This window comes from Mirounga angustirostris, unplaced genomic scaffold (assembly GCF_029215605.1).
Source record: "Mirounga angustirostris isolate CCGP_5_RB_7025 unplaced genomic scaffold, mMirAng1.0.hap1 SCAF_1, whole genome shotgun sequence".
Taxonomy (NCBI): Eukaryota; Metazoa; Chordata; class Mammalia; order Carnivora; family Phocidae; genus Mirounga; species Mirounga angustirostris.
The window spans coordinates 75,796,501-75,813,016 of record NW_026991709.1 but is presented as its reverse complement, the minus strand read 5'-3'; the positions used below and the strand labels follow the sequence as shown (position 1 = coordinate 75,813,016).

The following is a 16,516-nucleotide window of genomic DNA, read 5'->3' as shown; positions in this document are numbered from 1 at the left end:
TGCATTATTGAGTGTCTGATTTTTGAAAGCGAGTATTGTTTTATTCTCATAGGGAGTTAATTTACTTGCTTAACAGCTTGCTTTTTTGAAGTGTTCTGCTTACCTTTGCTAGAGTACATCTAAAAAACAGCCTTTTCTCCAAGGCCAGACTGGACATATCTAGACTATCTGGGGTCTCTACCTAACACACGGGGAGCTACCCAAAGTGTCTTTACTCTGGTCTTAACTCAAGTGTCCCCCAGCCCTACATGTGCACCTAGAGTTGTTCAGTTCCCAGTCTCCTGGAAGCTGTTCCTTCCCTGGTAGTTTCTTTCACTAGCCCCTGTTCTTTGCCTGATCTTGTCAAGCGTCATCCGACCTATGCAGAGCTTTATATTTTTCCAAAGACTTGAGGTCATCCCTTGCAGACTTATAGAGTGCTTCTTCCACGCAGTGTTCTTCCCTCTTTACCCAGGCCTGTAAATTCAACCCAACTCAGTAGTTCTGAACTGTGATTCCTGTGTCCTTAGCTGACCGTGATGACTATACTTGTGGTTTTCCCTGTTCTCTGTCATGGTCTGAAAGTGCCTTCAGGCAAGAAGCCAGTGTGATGGTGGGGCTCAACTGTTTGGTGTCCTTTCTCACGCAGATTGCACACAGACCAACTACCAGTGGGTCCACCTTAGGAAAACTGTCATTGTAAATACTATGGTGAGAAAGCCACTCCAGTATCCATTCCTTCTCCAAGGCCAGAGGCTGATGGGCAAAATGCACACATTTTAAAACACTATGATAGTCAAACAAAGCAGGTCTGTGGGTTAATTCAGTGACAGCTGTCTGGTTTACTGTCACCTAAATAAAACATTCTAATTGTCATTCAGAGAAGTGGTCGCTACATGATTCTCCAAATTATCAAGAAGTCTCAGCAATTTAATGAAGAACAGGCACAGGTTCTGTGGCAGGAGATACTTGGAAGTCCAGTGTCAAGCAGCTGGTGTTGGGCTCAGAGCCCCTGTGGATAGCAAGGCCCCAACTAATGAAAAGGAAGAGAATAAGTTAGGTTCCCAAGAAGAAACAAGATTGTAGACCAGTAACTTGAAACAGGGAGAAAGACTGGAGCTAAAGTCCTGGATTGGTTTAACTCAGGGTGGTTAGCAGGAAATGGGGACCTTGGAGCCCGTTATTACTGTCGAACTGGAAAAGGAGTGGAGGGGATTCTGATTCAGGGAATAACAGCAGAGCAAGTGGCTAAAATTAGCTATATCCTAAATCAATTATAAGTGAGATCAAAGAGTGAAGCTGTTTAGGAGTGCAATTTGGTCAAATTGCGTCACCCCTTCCTGATTGGAAACCCTTTGGTCTGGGATTGCATCAGAATAAAATCTTTATGCCAAAACAACGGAGGTTCCAGCTGGGGCAGACAGAAAATGTGGGCTGAGGGTCATCCTTTCCCTGCAAGCCAGCAAAGCTTTATAGGAAAGCTTTTTAGAACATTTTCTGCATGTGATTCAAGCCATTTAGAAATTCAGGCTTGTGGATTACTTATCTTAAGAGTTCAATTAGTGAAATAGTATTAGACCCACTTGATGTCATCAAGATGGCCCCCACAAAATACAATCTGTAAACATGACCCATGTCATTAAATGACCCAAAACCAAAGTAAAAATCCACACTAAAAATAAAATAGGCAGTAGTAAAATGAATGTGGCAGAGGGAAATTTATGAGGGTAATTGATCTCTTGATCATTAGGCAAGATATCTATTGATATTTTTTCTTAAATCCATTTCAGGTAAGTGCATCCGCTGACCTCTTTTTTTTTTCTTCCCTATTACAAAATGTCCAGCCAGAAGGACCCAAAATAACTGAGCAAATAATGAAGATGACAGTGGGAATTACCCCAGTGTACTGTTAACATAACATGTGCTCAGAAATACCAAGAACACAGCAATTTTCATGCCAGCCACCCAAATTGATCTTAGTAAATTCTCAGCAATTGCACTGACATAGCTTTTGACATTCAATGATGGAGTTTTGTTATTTTAAACACCATTATTCATGGAACGAGCACGAGAATACCTGGTAATAATTCTGCACTGTGGAGTTCCGGGCTATCTCTGAGATAGGATTAGCGTCCCGAGTTTAGGATAATGAACTTGAAACTCTAAGATCTGCCCTTTAATTAGAGAACTTCAGGCTCAGCTCCAGACTGCTTACCATTTTCACCTTAGGAGAGATACCTGTTTCAAAAGGGATTTTTCCACTAGTATATGATCAGTAATTAAGCTTCATGGCAGAGCTCTGCAAAGATCTTTGGACTTTGGAGTCAGAGAGCCTGGATAACAATCCTAGCTTTGAACAAAATTCCTCTGTGCCCACCTTGGCAAGCACTTAACACAATGTTCAGGTGACGAAAAAGCCTTTTCTCATTACCCGACCTGATATACCTCTTCTGCCCCAGTCCAGCCTCTCAGTTCCCCCACCCCCATCATATTACCTTGCTTTATTTCCTTTATGACACCGATCACTACCTAGCAATAGTTGTCCTATTATTTATTTCCTTGCATTAGAATATTAACCCTAAGAGGGCAGAAACCCTTTTGGTCTGATCTACCATTGTATCCCCAACAGCTTCTGGCAAATAATAGATGTTAATAAGTAACTGTCAAATCAACTATTAGATAATTTAAGCCACTCCTTCTTCAGATCCAAATATTCTATTCCTTCTTCAAACACTTAGGCTTCATTATCACAAGCTAATAAAGCAACCAAATAAAGTTGTTGATGCATAATAGTACTAGATTTCTTTTAAATATTTCAGAATGGTTCTATCTGGAAACGTTCATTGAGATCCTATGTATTCTAGCGGTAGGATGGTTGAAGAAAACATAGGCTTACCTAGAAGACTATAGATGTAGAGTTTAGTGGGGAGTGAGAGAGAGGGAGCAGCAGACTTACAGACGAATTACAATAGAATACAAATGCTATAATAGAATTGTAAACAATGAGAAGAGTAGGAATTTCTGCCAGGCAGATGTCAGGTTGCAAGAGGAGTTTTAATCTAGGAAAGCTTATACAAAATAATGACATTTGAGCATAGACTTAAAAACTAAAGAAAAAGAAAGAACTATTTTCCGCCAGAAGTCCCAGCATGAGCAAAGACACGAAGCAAAATCTTCCTGACATTTTTGAGGGGAAGGTACTGGTAAATGAGCCAGTAGGGTGGTTGGTGGTTTGGTCATGACAGACCTTCTTTACAGGGCTGAGTTAAAACATTTCTAGTTTTTAGGAAGTCAGGAAGTACCTCATTCTATTTCTGATAGTTCCAAAGAAATTGCTAAAATGCCTCTCATATAAAAGTGAGCAGATAACGTGGGAATCTGTCCATACTAGATATTGCAAGTTAACTTTCAGAATGTGTATCCTAGAGCTGTAAGCCTGGGAAGATACTTTCAAACCCAAGTATACTCAGCATTTGGTGGATACCCTCTGTTTCTGCCCAATGAAAATAAGATTTTTGAGGCTTTTTTCCAAATTTATAGGAAAGGAAATTAAATTTTTTTTCCATATGGCACTGACGGGAGGATGTAATTAAGACTAATGGAAACACATTAAGATTTTCACAACCCAAATGCTCCAACAATTAAATTTCTCTCAGTATCACGGTCTGGTCTGGGTAGTAGTAAGGATTCCATCCCAAGAGATGGACAAACAGAAGATGAAATCACACTTTTCAAAAATATTTTTGAGGAGATTCATGTATCAGATCACGAGTTGAATGAGATGACCTTCTAAATCCTTTCTACTGCTAAAATGTATATATATAACTAATATACCATTTATATACCATTAATATGTATTTATATAATATCAAAGTCTATTCAACTCGCCTAGTAGTTTAAAACACCTACATCAGGTGCTGGAAGCAAAAAGGTAAATATGACATGGTCTGGCATTAAAACATAGTGCTTAAAGCCTATCATGTTATCTCTGCTTGTTCACACATACAAGTCAGGTGCATGGCTCAGCTGCCTGGTTTACCCAGCTATTTGCAGGATGAGGGATCGCTGTGATCACCACATAGAAATCGATTGTTTCTTTGTTGTTCACTCCACTGATAGCTCCAAGATACACAGTGGAATTAGCATGTGGTTTTGGAGGCACGGTCCTGCTGGTAGTGATTCTCATTGTGGTTTACCACGTTTACTGGCTGGAGATGGTCTTATTTTACCGGGCTCATTTTGGAACAGATGAAACCATTTTAGGTGAGTAATACAAGTGTGATGTAAATGCCTTCTTCTGTTGTCATTTTCAGAAAGCATGTTGGCTTGATAAAAGCTAGAATAACTGGGAGATTTAATCAAACCATCTTTGGTTTCAGCCCTTACTATTAAAAATCCTTCTAATGTATATTATTGTGCTTTCTTGGTTCAATATGTGTTTAGTCTAGATTAGCCTGTCCAAATAGAAACACAATGCAAGCCACATATGTAATATAAAATTTCCTAGTGGTCACAGTAGGAAAAGTAAAAAGAAAGTGAAAATTACTTTAATAATATATCTTATTTAACCCAGTGTATTTGAAATATTATTATCTTAGCATATCATGCATATTTATTTATTTATTTATTTATTTATTAAAAGATTTTATTTATTTATTTGAGAGAGCGAGAATGAGAGAGAGCACAAGAGGGGGGGGCGGGAGAGGGAGAAGCAGACTCCCTGCTGAGCAGGGAGCCCGATGCGGGACTCGATCCCGGGACTCCAGGATCATGACCTGAGCCGAAGGCAGTCGCTTAACCAACTGAGCCACGCAGGCGCCCCGATATCATGCATATTTAAAAGCTAGTGGTGATATTTTAGTCTTATTTTTTGGTTTTCAAAATCTCATAATTTAGCATGTGTTATATTTTAAACTGAAAGCACATCTCCATTCCGCCCAGCTCCATTGCAAGTGTTCGAGAGCTACGTGTAGTTGTGTGTGCCGTACCTGGACAGTGCAGGCTTACACTCTTTGTACTGAAGGGTGGTCCAGGCACCAGCAACATCAGCATCACACGGGAGCTTGTTAAAAGGAAAATCTTAAGCCTAACCCCTATTCTCAGTGAGGACCTACATTTTAACAATATTCCCAAATGATTCAAGTGCACATTGAAGTTTTAGAAGCAAATTTGCCTGGTGACAAGAAAGGAACAATTAAACATCCTGATTCTTAGACTCATCCCATAAAGATTTTCATTCCGTAGTGTGGCAGAAGAGACAAAGAACCTGTATTTTTACTGAGAGGTGATGTTTATAATTAGGCACCTTTGGGAAAGATGGGCTTATGGAATCTAAGTATATTTTTAATTGTAGTTATTTTCAGGTATAAATAACTTAGACGCTTTCTAAAAGTTTTGCTCCATTCATAATTCTAATATATTAGTAGTGACAAACTAAGACGGGAACCATAAATTTTCAGTATGGTATTAATTGCCAGCACCTATGACTGACTATTTGCATCCTGATTATGTTAATTCATAGTTGAATGAGCCAAACCTCATTTATTTTCCACTATAAAAAGTAAACTTAGCGATATGAGAGTAGAAGACACATCGGAAAAAATTTGCAATTACACCTTAAAATAGTCATTTTGCCTGGAGACCTGTCACAAGTGAGAAATCACCCTGAAATCTGTCAGATAATTCATACATGTAAAAAAGTGAAAATGTCAAATATGCAAAAGTTCAATTTAAGAAAAAATGCAGTACGATGGTGAAACTTTTCTAATTTGTATTGGATCTCTCTTCCTTTTGCTAGATGGGAAGGAATATGATATTTATGTATCTTATGCAAGGAATGCTGAGGAAGAAGAGTTTGTGTTACTGACCCTCCGTGGAGTTTTGGAGAATGAATTTGGATACAAGCTGTGCATCTTTGACCGTGACAGTCTACCTGGGGGAAGTAGGTATTTCACATGAGTACAAGTGACGCCACCCTGCATGGCAAAGGGAATCCTCAGTTTGGGGTCATGTGTGAGAGTCATGGCAGAGTTCTGTGTTGGCATCTTTGGATACTGAACGTCCAATTGTTTGATGTAATAGAGACTTCTTTAGGAATAAAATTACCTCCTAAATTGTGGATTATTGAGGTGCCATTTATGGTACTAAAATAGTTCCCCTTGCAAGCCTTAAGAACTCCAGGTCAGAAAAGTATGGATGCGCAGTGGATTAGGACTCTGTTAAATACCTCAGTTTTAAATGTTCTGCTTACACACATTTAGATTTTTAGAAGGTTTAAGCTAACCTGCATTAATTTCCCTAGGATTTTTTTTTTTTTTTTGCAAACATTGAGTTTAAGCAACACTTTTACGAAGACTGAGGTTTACTTGATTTTACTAAGAATGAGTTTGTGAAGAGAATGCATGGAGTTTTTCTTTATAGTACTCACTGATAATAATTAGAATATTTCCCTGTGGCATTTGCTAATTTCCTTTTCCTCACTTTTGTTTTCTCGCAGTCCTATGCTATTAAACGCCCCCTTTTCTTGGGTCTGTTTCCTCCTTTCTACCAGCTCATACATTTGAGATGTAGTTTAATATTTTAAAAAGGCCAGTATATTCTAGAAACTTGAATTGCTGAATAATAAAAGTGCATCTCAAATTTTCAAGTCTACCGGGTAACATACAAAGTGATGGTCCATTTGAGTCTGTTTTAATAAATACCTAATAGCATTCCTAAACCCACTGTTGAACTTTGTGCTGTTGAAATGCATGTAATATGTTTATTCCTCAGCAAAACAAACTAGTTTTCCTTCCCTCCAATCCTGTTTATGTTCATCATTTCAGATGTTTTAAAAATGTCATATGGATAATGGAGATACAAAACAGACTTAAATGTTTATTTTCATTTTGAATTAGCTGGACCACTTATTTTATCTCCTTAGCCATTACCTAGAAGTCCATCATGCTAGTGTTCTACAGTATCATTTTGCCAGGAAATGATGACTTGATTATACAGTTAAGGGACAAATTCCACTCATTTTAAGACTTAAAATCCTAAGTCACTTATTCATCCATTTATTCATTCATTCTGCCATTCAACAAATATTTATTACAGTGTGAAAGTTATATAAAGACATACAGTATAACAGCAATGACCCTCCAATAGGGGTTGATAATTCTTTGAAGACTTCAAGTTCTACATAATTACTCTTGCATCTTGCTTCTGATGGTCAGTCCTTGTGATCTGCATTCTCCCTGCTGCTCTTCATCCTCTTTGCCTCTGGGTCTCTTTCCATGCTTACACACGGTCTGCCTCCAGCAATACTGCGTGGAGTAGATAATTACTGATTCCTGGGTTCTCCTCCAGGCCGCATATGGAATTTTAATTGCAAGTCTTTCCCCTTTGCCTCTGTACCTGTGAAGATGAAGGGGCAGAATGACAGCTTAGGGGAGTATTTTAAGGCATGAAATAGCTTCCCACAACAATAGTGCATTCCCTGGAATTGACTTCTATTGGAACCCCAGGTAAAGGATCATATAGTCCTAGACAAGCAACCTTGAGGAGATGGATTGTTCCCAAGAATTTAGTGACAGGAACTAACCAGAGCCTTTGACAACAGAATAAAATTACACTGAATTTCCTTTTTCCCTGTTTCTTCTTCTTTTCTGACCTGAAGAAAGCATTTGCCTGTTAGCAAAGGCAGACACGTCAGCTAGCAGCCTACCGAAACGCATGTCTTCATAGTAATGATAGGAGTTTAAGGAGAAAGATCTAGGGACTAATTTAGGCTCTAGAGCAGAGAGCACAATAGAAAGCTGAGCTGAGAATGTGATGCCAGCCAAAATGCCATTCAGTGGGCTAGCCTTTTCTAAGTTCCTATTCTAAGGACATAGTGATACCAGTCTGAGTCGGGTAGGAGTCTGGCAACAGAGAGGGACTTTCAGAAAATGAATGTTCCTACTCTTGCTTTCCTCTGTTAGTGAGAAATGAATTTCCATGATTTTGCCTCTATAAAGATTATGTTTTTGAGTAGCCACTGGCATTAGAGAGTAAATACATGGGTATTGTTGGGGAGAAAGGGCTCAGGAGCTGATCTGACTAGGCTGCAGCATGCCATGTGTTTTGAAGAAATTGATATCTGTACAACCCATCTATTTCTCGTAATGCTTTTGAAGACCAGGGTTATAGAAGTATACTTGGCTTCATGCCTGTTTGGAATTTTTGGGTGGGTGGAATATGGGCATCTGGTTTTCAGTATCTTGGAGGAGTGTGGCATTTATTGGACAGAGTGAGTGGGTGTAAGGATTAAGTTGTTGCAAATGTTCTTGGTAAAAGTTTCATCTCAGTTCTCAGGCTGTTACCCTGAGTTCCCTACAATTCCCTACACTACACTCAAGCCCCAGGCTTTTGGGGAGTTCTTGGCCAACACTAATCCCCATGGTGTTTTCTTTCTCAGTTGTCACAGATGAGACCTTGAGCTTCATTCAGAAAAGCAGACGCCTCCTGGTTGTCCTAAGCCCCAACTACGTGCTCCAGGGAACCCAAGCCCTCCTGGAGCTCAAGGCTGGCCTAGAAAACATGGCCTCTCGGGGCAACATCAACGTCATTTTAGTACAGTACAAGGCGGTGAAGGAGACGAAGGTGAAAGAGCTGAAGAGGGCTAAGACGGTGCTCACGGTCATTAAATGGAAAGGGGAGAAATCCAAGTATCCACAGGGCAGGTTCTGGAAGCAGCTGCAGGTGGCCATGCCAGTGAAGAAAAGTTCCAGGTGGTCTAGAAGTGGCGAGCAGGGTCTCTCCTATTCATCCTTGAAAAATGTATGAAAGGGACAACGAAAGGGGTAAAAAGAACCAAGGGAACTCCAGGAAGGAAGAGTCCCCTTTCTTTATTCCCAATTTCTTGTTTCACAGACAGAAAAGAATTCTGTCGAAGCCTCCCCCCAGGGATGTATTCAGGGTGACTGCATGACTGGTCGTTCCTCAGGCAATACTATGGTATTAGAATACTAATACAATTGTCTGTTTCCTCAGGCAATACTATGGTTTAGAATGGTCCTGCCACCAGTCTGTCACCAGTGTCTGATGTCACTATGTTCTTCGCAGGCAGACTTGGTTGATGCGAATTTCCCCTTTCTGCATCCTCTGTCCCTGTTCCCACATCTCTATTCCCTCTTCTCTCTCATTGTTTATAATCTTAACAGTGTGGGGCAGCCTTTTGCTTGGATTTCAAGACCCCTTAAAGATAACTCATTTGCTAACAAGGTCTTAATGAGTTTCCAAGTCATTTTCTTTGTATTTTTACTCGTCGGTTAAACAGATAATCAGTGCCCAAATTAATTTGAGCTGATGACAATGAGCTCTTCTGCTCATTCTGCTGGGAAGTGCCCCATCTCAGCCAGACTGACACCCACGCAGGACTCTATGAAGCAGTGTAACTGAAAGTGTTCCTTATGATGGTTTGAAAGGGCTTGCCTGCATTTTCTCCTACTAAATCCCTCGTGCCCTCCATCTCAGTCACTGATGTCATATTTGTCAACTTGAAAAACATACCATATATTTTTTTTTATTGCAGTAAACTGCTAGATATATGTAGGTCGACCTGTATTTGTCACTTCATCTTCCCTATCTACTGTACCTCATATCAACCATTTAGAGTTTGCAGATGGCTCCACACATGGTTCAGTCTGACAGGAAGCTTCTAATGGTGCTAAGAGAGAGTGAAATAACAGCAAAATGCTTTTAGGGCATTTTCTGGCTTGTGAGAAAAGCACAGAACAGGGTGTTCAGTAGTGTTTGTCTTTTCATCTTAGCCTTGCTAATGTGAATATTAGGAAAGTGATTTCTCCTCACTTGTTCTGACTCTCCACTGTAAAATATGGCAGTTAGACTCAATGACCTTGCAAGTTGCTTTTAGCATTAATATTCTAAGAGAATTAACTGGACCACCCAGTATTTTCCATATTTTATTCCCTGGTACAGTTAATATGCTCACTCCAAACAAGTCAGTCTGAAAAGTCTCTTCCTTGAAACTTGTTTTACTTCGTTTTAAATAAGATTGTACCGTTCTTAAGACTTGGAAAAGTGAAAACTAAGTCCAGAGTTTACAGAGTGATGGATACCTGCGGTGTACATATATCCATACATATATATATACACACACATATATATACGTATATGCACACACCCATGAATTATATGTGTATATATATCTACATTGTATAATATATATATACACACACACATGGATTATATATGTGTATATGTATGTATGTATATGTGCATATATATATATGCACACACCCTTATGTACACATGCATGTGACTTTAAATAGCTATTGGCACAATATTACAAACCACTGGAACTCTTAATCCAGTTTTTAAATTATGTTTTTACTGTAATGCTTTTGTGCCGGTGTTTTCTGTACATTATTTGTAAATTCACAGCTCACAGAGTAGTAGTTCCTAGTTCTCGCCTTCCCTAAATTAGTATAAATAGCTTACTGCTGCCCCATTTGGTCTGGGTGCAGTGGAATCTGTTGGACACAGAGCTTCTATGGTCACTGCTGAGCAGTACCAGTCCTCTGGCATTAACTGATCATCTACTCTGTCACAAGCACACACTCTTAGACACTAAACTATGGTAATCTCAGTGTTCAACTACTAGGGAGATGAATCTCTACTTGGACTGTTGAGTAATAGAGAAAAGGAAAATAAAATACCTATAAACAAGCCTGAGTTTCCTATGAAATACCATAATTCATAATTTAAGGGAACCCTTATCCCAGCATTATGGATGTTGATAACCAATTCTAAAACTATCTCCTGCATTTAAGGGTCCTTCAGCCGTGGTAAAGTCCCTAATAAATCATTTCTCTATAGTGGAGTTATTATTTTAAATTGAAGAAAAGAAAAGCTTCATGAATTCTTGACTGTAAAACTATGGTATGGAGTCATTCTTGGATCTGTTTTGTTTTTGTTTTTGTTTTGTCTTACTAATGCTTTTCTTTATTACAAACCACAATTACTCCTCCTGTTAACCCTTCATCAAGACCAGAGGAGAGCTGACTCCAGATAAGCTTTGAATATCAGTTGCATGAGCTTTAGGTAATGGGAAACAGTCCCATCACAAGGGGCCATTCTCTTGCCAATGCTGCATTCTTTTGCACTTTTGGATTCGATATTTATCCCAAATGATTTTGGGTACCCCTAGAAACTTCTTGATATTCTTTTTCCTATTTATCTACTGGTCTTTGATATTGAACTTTTCCAAATGCTAAAATCTAAAACATCTCACATCTAAATGATATGTCTCATTCTCAGAGAATTTTGTTTCAAGGTTTTTTTGTTTGTTTTATGTCCCAGAAGATACCCGATACAAAATTTTTGAAGGAGGTGAGGAAATATAATTTTGACAGCAAGGAGAAATCGCTCTATAATATTAAACAACTATGTCTCTAATGTTTAATAAAAAACCTTAATGGTTTTACATACATGATATAAAGATTTTCTTTATTAAGTTAACAAAGAACCATGACATATAAAGTGTCTAATTACACAATCATATAAAATTTATTTATCTTCTATATTGTAACTTAGGTGATTCCCTAGGATTCTAATAAACAAGCACTCCATTGTATTGGGAAAAAAAGCATCACTCCACTTGCTAATTATCCATTTCTTTCCATAGGTTTTAATATTTTAAGATTATCTTATTATCTTTTTTATTTTATTCATAATGTATTTTCCATTTTCCATTTGATTTGTAAATTTGTTTATTTTAAAAATAAACCATTTATTTTCAGATTTGAATTTTATTTTGTGCATGTGTTTTATGTCTTTATTTTCATCTTTGGGCATAAGAAATGAGAATAAGAAGAATTAATGATATGCATAAAAAGAAATGTTAGAAGTTACATTAGTTAAATTCTCTTTCTGAGAGAAATCTGAGAAAAATGGGAACTTTATATTAAGAACATTTTCTTTACATGTGAATAAAAGAGTTATTTAAATAAAATGAATTGTTCTAGTGTGCCAGGTGTATGTGTGTGTGTGCGCGCGTGCCCATGTGTGCCTGTGTGTGCGTGTGTGTGTGTGGTTTTGTGTGTATGGAGACAGACAGAGGAAGAATAACAGGGCAGCAGAAAGAGAGCAATGGGCTAGGAGATTAAATGTTGCTCTGGTGTTTTTAGTCACATCTATTTTAAAGTAAATAGAATTTTTAAAATTTATTGTTCACTTATAAGTCCACATATTAAGGTGCTTCTCTAAAGTTACCATGAAGAATTGACTCAAATTCAATAAACATTAGCCCTACTTTAGTTTAATATTGTGTTCACTAGATTTAACCAAAGTGATTAATTCAAATGTCTACTATGTGTAGACATTTACATATAGGTATTTTTAATTTTTAATAATCCTGTAAGCTTATTCTTATTATATGCATTTTATAGATGGATGAACTCAGACTTAAAGATATTAAGATAAAAACAGAAATAAATGGAGAAACTAATTGAATTCAGATTCATCTTCCAAATTAGGTACCTCCTCCCCCTCCCTTTTTTACTACACTTCACGTTTTAAGAAAGAGAGAGAGAGAGAGAGAGAGACATTTGCTGCCCTTGCATACACCAATAATCTACCTGGAGAACAAAATTACAGTCCTAGTTTTCTTTTAGATGAATTCCAGGGAGATTATGACTTTTAAAGGCAGGAGTATTCTAGAGTGTTGATGAATTCTAGATCAGAAAACATGAATTCAAAATTAATTTAGTACCACACAAGAAATCTGGTCTCATCAGTATATAGCCACACCTTACCTTTTTGAGCCCAACAGAATAAATGACCTAATTTATGACTCCCTCTCCGAATAACCTTCAGCATTAAAAAATAACAATTCACATCCTCAACTGCAGTTTTTACAATATGAAAAACATTAAAATATGCCATAAAGGAGGCAGCTTCTTTCAAAGTACTGTGTGAGGACCTTCAGGTATAGCCCATATCCCATGTGATAAGTATCTTCTCCATCCATTCCTCAATGTTACGGAATTCCACCACTCCTATCTGTTTCTTTAGCATTGCCCTATTTCAAATGCAAATTTTACATTTTCAGGATGGGGTACCAATTAAAAAAAAAAGAACAATCTTTCTTTAGAGGATCTAGGATAGCACTTTATTTTCAACAGTGATATCCCCATTGGACAGAACATACATTTTCTTAATGTGACTATTTTGAAGTAAAACACACAGTACACACACATGCATGCACACACAATTTGAGTGCACAAATTTCCTTTTGTTGAAATCCATCCATGTTACTTAAAGGTTATATCGTATTTCTCATGAGATGGGAGAAGCAGTAAATTTTCTACTTTTACATTCTCAGGTTTATGAAAGGCAGCTACACAAATTCTCAGTAGGACTGGGACAAAGGAGTTTCCAAAACACACACACACACACACACACACACACGGGCTTTGAAGATAAGTGAAAATTTAGATTTATCTTTTAAGATCAAAATTAAAATTCTCTAAAACTACTTCACACTCTTGACAAAACTAGTTAAAATGTCTTAAAAATTGAGCACATGTCTCTTCCAATTACCCTTCAAATTCATGTTAAATTTACTAACTGGAAAGAACTAATCTGGTAAGGAGCACAGCTCCTTTATTCTCTGTAAATTCATAATGATCAAATTCACTGCAAACTTCCAGCTTGTCTTCACAGGCTAGAAAGTCTCTCCATCACTGTTTCATCCCTGGCCCCAAAAGAGTAGGTACTCAACCTCATGGTCTGTCTGCAGCATCTGTTTTCAGCATTGTCAATGGCTGTGATTTATACATTTGGAAATTCTTTCCTTCAGAAAATCACATTGTTTAATCCCTTAAATCTCATGATGAGCTAAGAACCACATTTATCTCAGGGACTTTCCATTGGAATCTCTGGATAAACCCACCTCAGTAACTATTAAAAGTTAATGCTTTGTCAGAAGTCTTAAACTAATTGATTCCTGCCCATTGTCTATGTTGTTACCCCTTTAAATGATTCGTAGTCCAATTCTTCACACATATACATGAAAAAAAGGATATTTTAGTTGATAACAAAATCAATACTATGAACTATCTGATGTTGTGTCCAAAAATTTTAAGAATCAAGAGATATAACTGTGTGGTTCTTAAGAGATGGTAATTCCCTATTGCTCTTTGCTGGTCAGGCTGTCTGGAGCATTGTGTTCAGTCCATTTCAAGATATGACTCTCAGGAGGTATATATATAAACTGATGATTATTCAGAGGAAAATGATAAAAGTGGGGGAAGAGACTTGATACCATGTCTTCTAAGGAATAAGATAAAAATTCTAAAGTTGATCTAAATTTAAAAATGAGAAGAAAATACAGTGAGGTCAAAACAGTTGTGAAATATTTTAAACATTTGAAGATATCAGATCTAAGACCACCAGATAAAAGAGGCAGGGAAGAGTATTTCAGAAAAAATAATTTACAAACAGCTGAAATTAGCTGCCTTTTGGAGGTAGTAAATTCCTCATCCTTGAAGGTAGCAGAGTCTTGGCAATCATTTATAAGAGTGGTGTAAATGAGATTCATTAACTGGGTAGATTATTTAACACTGAGATCCTATATTTTTTTAAAGTATTTTATTTTTCATTATTTTTTATTAACATATGATGTATTATTTGTTTCAGGGGTATAGGTCTGTGATTCATCAGTCTTACACAATTCACAGCACTCACCATAGTACCTACCCTCCCCAAAGTCCATCATCCAGCCACCCCATCCCTCCACTCCCTTCCACTCCAGCAACCCTCAGTTTGTTTCCTGAGACTAAGAGTCTCTTATGGTTTGTCTTCCTCTCTGGTTTCATCTTGTTTCATTTTTCCTTCCATTCCCCTATGATCCTCTGTCTTGTTTTTCAAATTCCTCATATCAGTGAGATCATATGATACTTGACTTTCTCTGATTGACTTAGGCTAAGTGAAATAAGTCAATCAGAGATCCTACATTCTTAAGGGTTTATTTATTGCCTCTCCTTTGTAGAATGGACAATGATGAACTACAGTTTATGGAAGTTTTCACTAGGCATTGTCCTATCTTTCCATTTTCCTATAGATACAGTGGAAGCAGTTTTTGACTTCATTCAGAGAAGCCGAAGGATGATTGTTGTCCTGAGCCCAGACTATGTGACAGAAAAAAGCATCAGCATGCTGGAGTTTAAACTGGGTGTCATGTGCCAGAACTCCATCTCCACCAAGCTCATTGTGGTTGAGTACCGTCCCCTTGAGCATCCACACCCAAGCATCCTGCAGCTGAAGGAATCTGTGTCTTTTGTGAGCTGGGAGGGAGAAAAGTCCAAACATTCTGGCTCTAAATTCTGGAAGGCCTTGCGGTTGGCTCTTCCCCTGAGAAGTCTGAGTGCCAGCTCTGGCTGGAATGAAAGCTGTTCTTCCCAGTCTGACATCAGTCTGGACCATGTTCAAAGGAGGAGAAGTCGTTTGAAAGAGCCCCCAGAACTCCAGGGCTCAGGGAGAGCTGCAGGCAACTCTCCAGCCCCAGACACAATGTCCAAGCACAGAGGGAAGCCCTCTGCAGCCTGTCGTTGCTGTGTCACCTACTGTGAAGGAGAGAGTCATCTCAGGAGCAAGAGCCGGGCAGAGATACATACCCAGCCCCAGTGGGAAACACACCTCTGTAAGCCTGTTCCCCAAGAATCAGAAACTCAATGGATACAAAATGGCACCAGATTGGAACCCCCTGCTTCCCAGATCTCAGCCCTTGCTCTTCACCATTTCACGGATTTATCCAATAACAATGACTTCTATATCCTATAATTACCATGTGGTGGGTGGAGGCTGCTATCTATCTATACCAGCCCTCTTTGTGTCATGAACCTATGGGAATAATTGACATTTTTATCATCTAATGGACTACCAGACTGTGTCCCCTTTATTGACTTTTAAAAACTATTTATTTCTAGGAGACAAAAGACCTGAGGACCTGAATCCAGAATTATTGCCTCTAATGGCCTCAGAAGAGCACACTCTTCTTGGGCCCTAGAAGGTCAGTATGTGAAAGTTGCCTAAAGTCTGATCCTCTGTCTTGCCCAACGGTTTCAAACTGAGCAAAGTATTTAAGTGTGTTTCCTTTGAGTTTGTTGATCAACCTCATATTATGAGTCAGTCAGGTGTACTTGGGCTATGACACTTAAACTATGTATATTCCAAGAGAGCATTGTGGAAATGAGTTGATTGTGGTGGAAGCTGTAAGATTAAGTTCTACTAAAAGCCTACAGCACATTTTCCCTGGAAGAACCAAACACACTCACACAGGGATACATGGTGTTCTATCTCACTGTAAACTAGTGTTCTATAAACTGCCTAAAGTTGTTAGCATCAATAAAGTTATATTTTTATGTGATTTCATTTGTACTAACAAATTTTTACTTGTCTCTCCCCTCTTCTTTTTATGGCTTTTGAATTCATATCAGAAGAGAATTCCATTTCAGGAAATCAAGACTTGGTTTAGGTACTAGGAAAGTTTGAG

The 16,516-nt window shown here is 38.2% G+C and overlaps 1 protein-coding gene across 3 annotated transcripts in view; it reads left to right on the top strand.

Annotated features, from left to right (window-relative positions):
• Positions 1–10,634, top strand: part of IL1RAP (interleukin 1 receptor accessory protein) — a 125,186-nt gene extending 114,552 nt beyond the window's left edge. For all 3 annotated transcript variants that reach the window (XM_045903156.3, XM_045903155.3, XM_054504273.2), the window contains 3 exons: positions 4,099–4,242; positions 5,777–5,920; positions 8,417–10,634. In XM_045903156.3, coding sequence (XP_045759112.1) covers positions 4,099–4,242; positions 5,777–5,920; positions 8,417–8,784 — 656 coding nt within the window. In that variant the 3' untranslated portion in view covers positions 8,785–10,634. The remainder of the gene's footprint in view (positions 1–4,098; positions 4,243–5,776; positions 5,921–8,416) is intronic.
• The last annotated feature ends 5,882 nt before the right edge of the window (positions 10,635–16,516 follow it).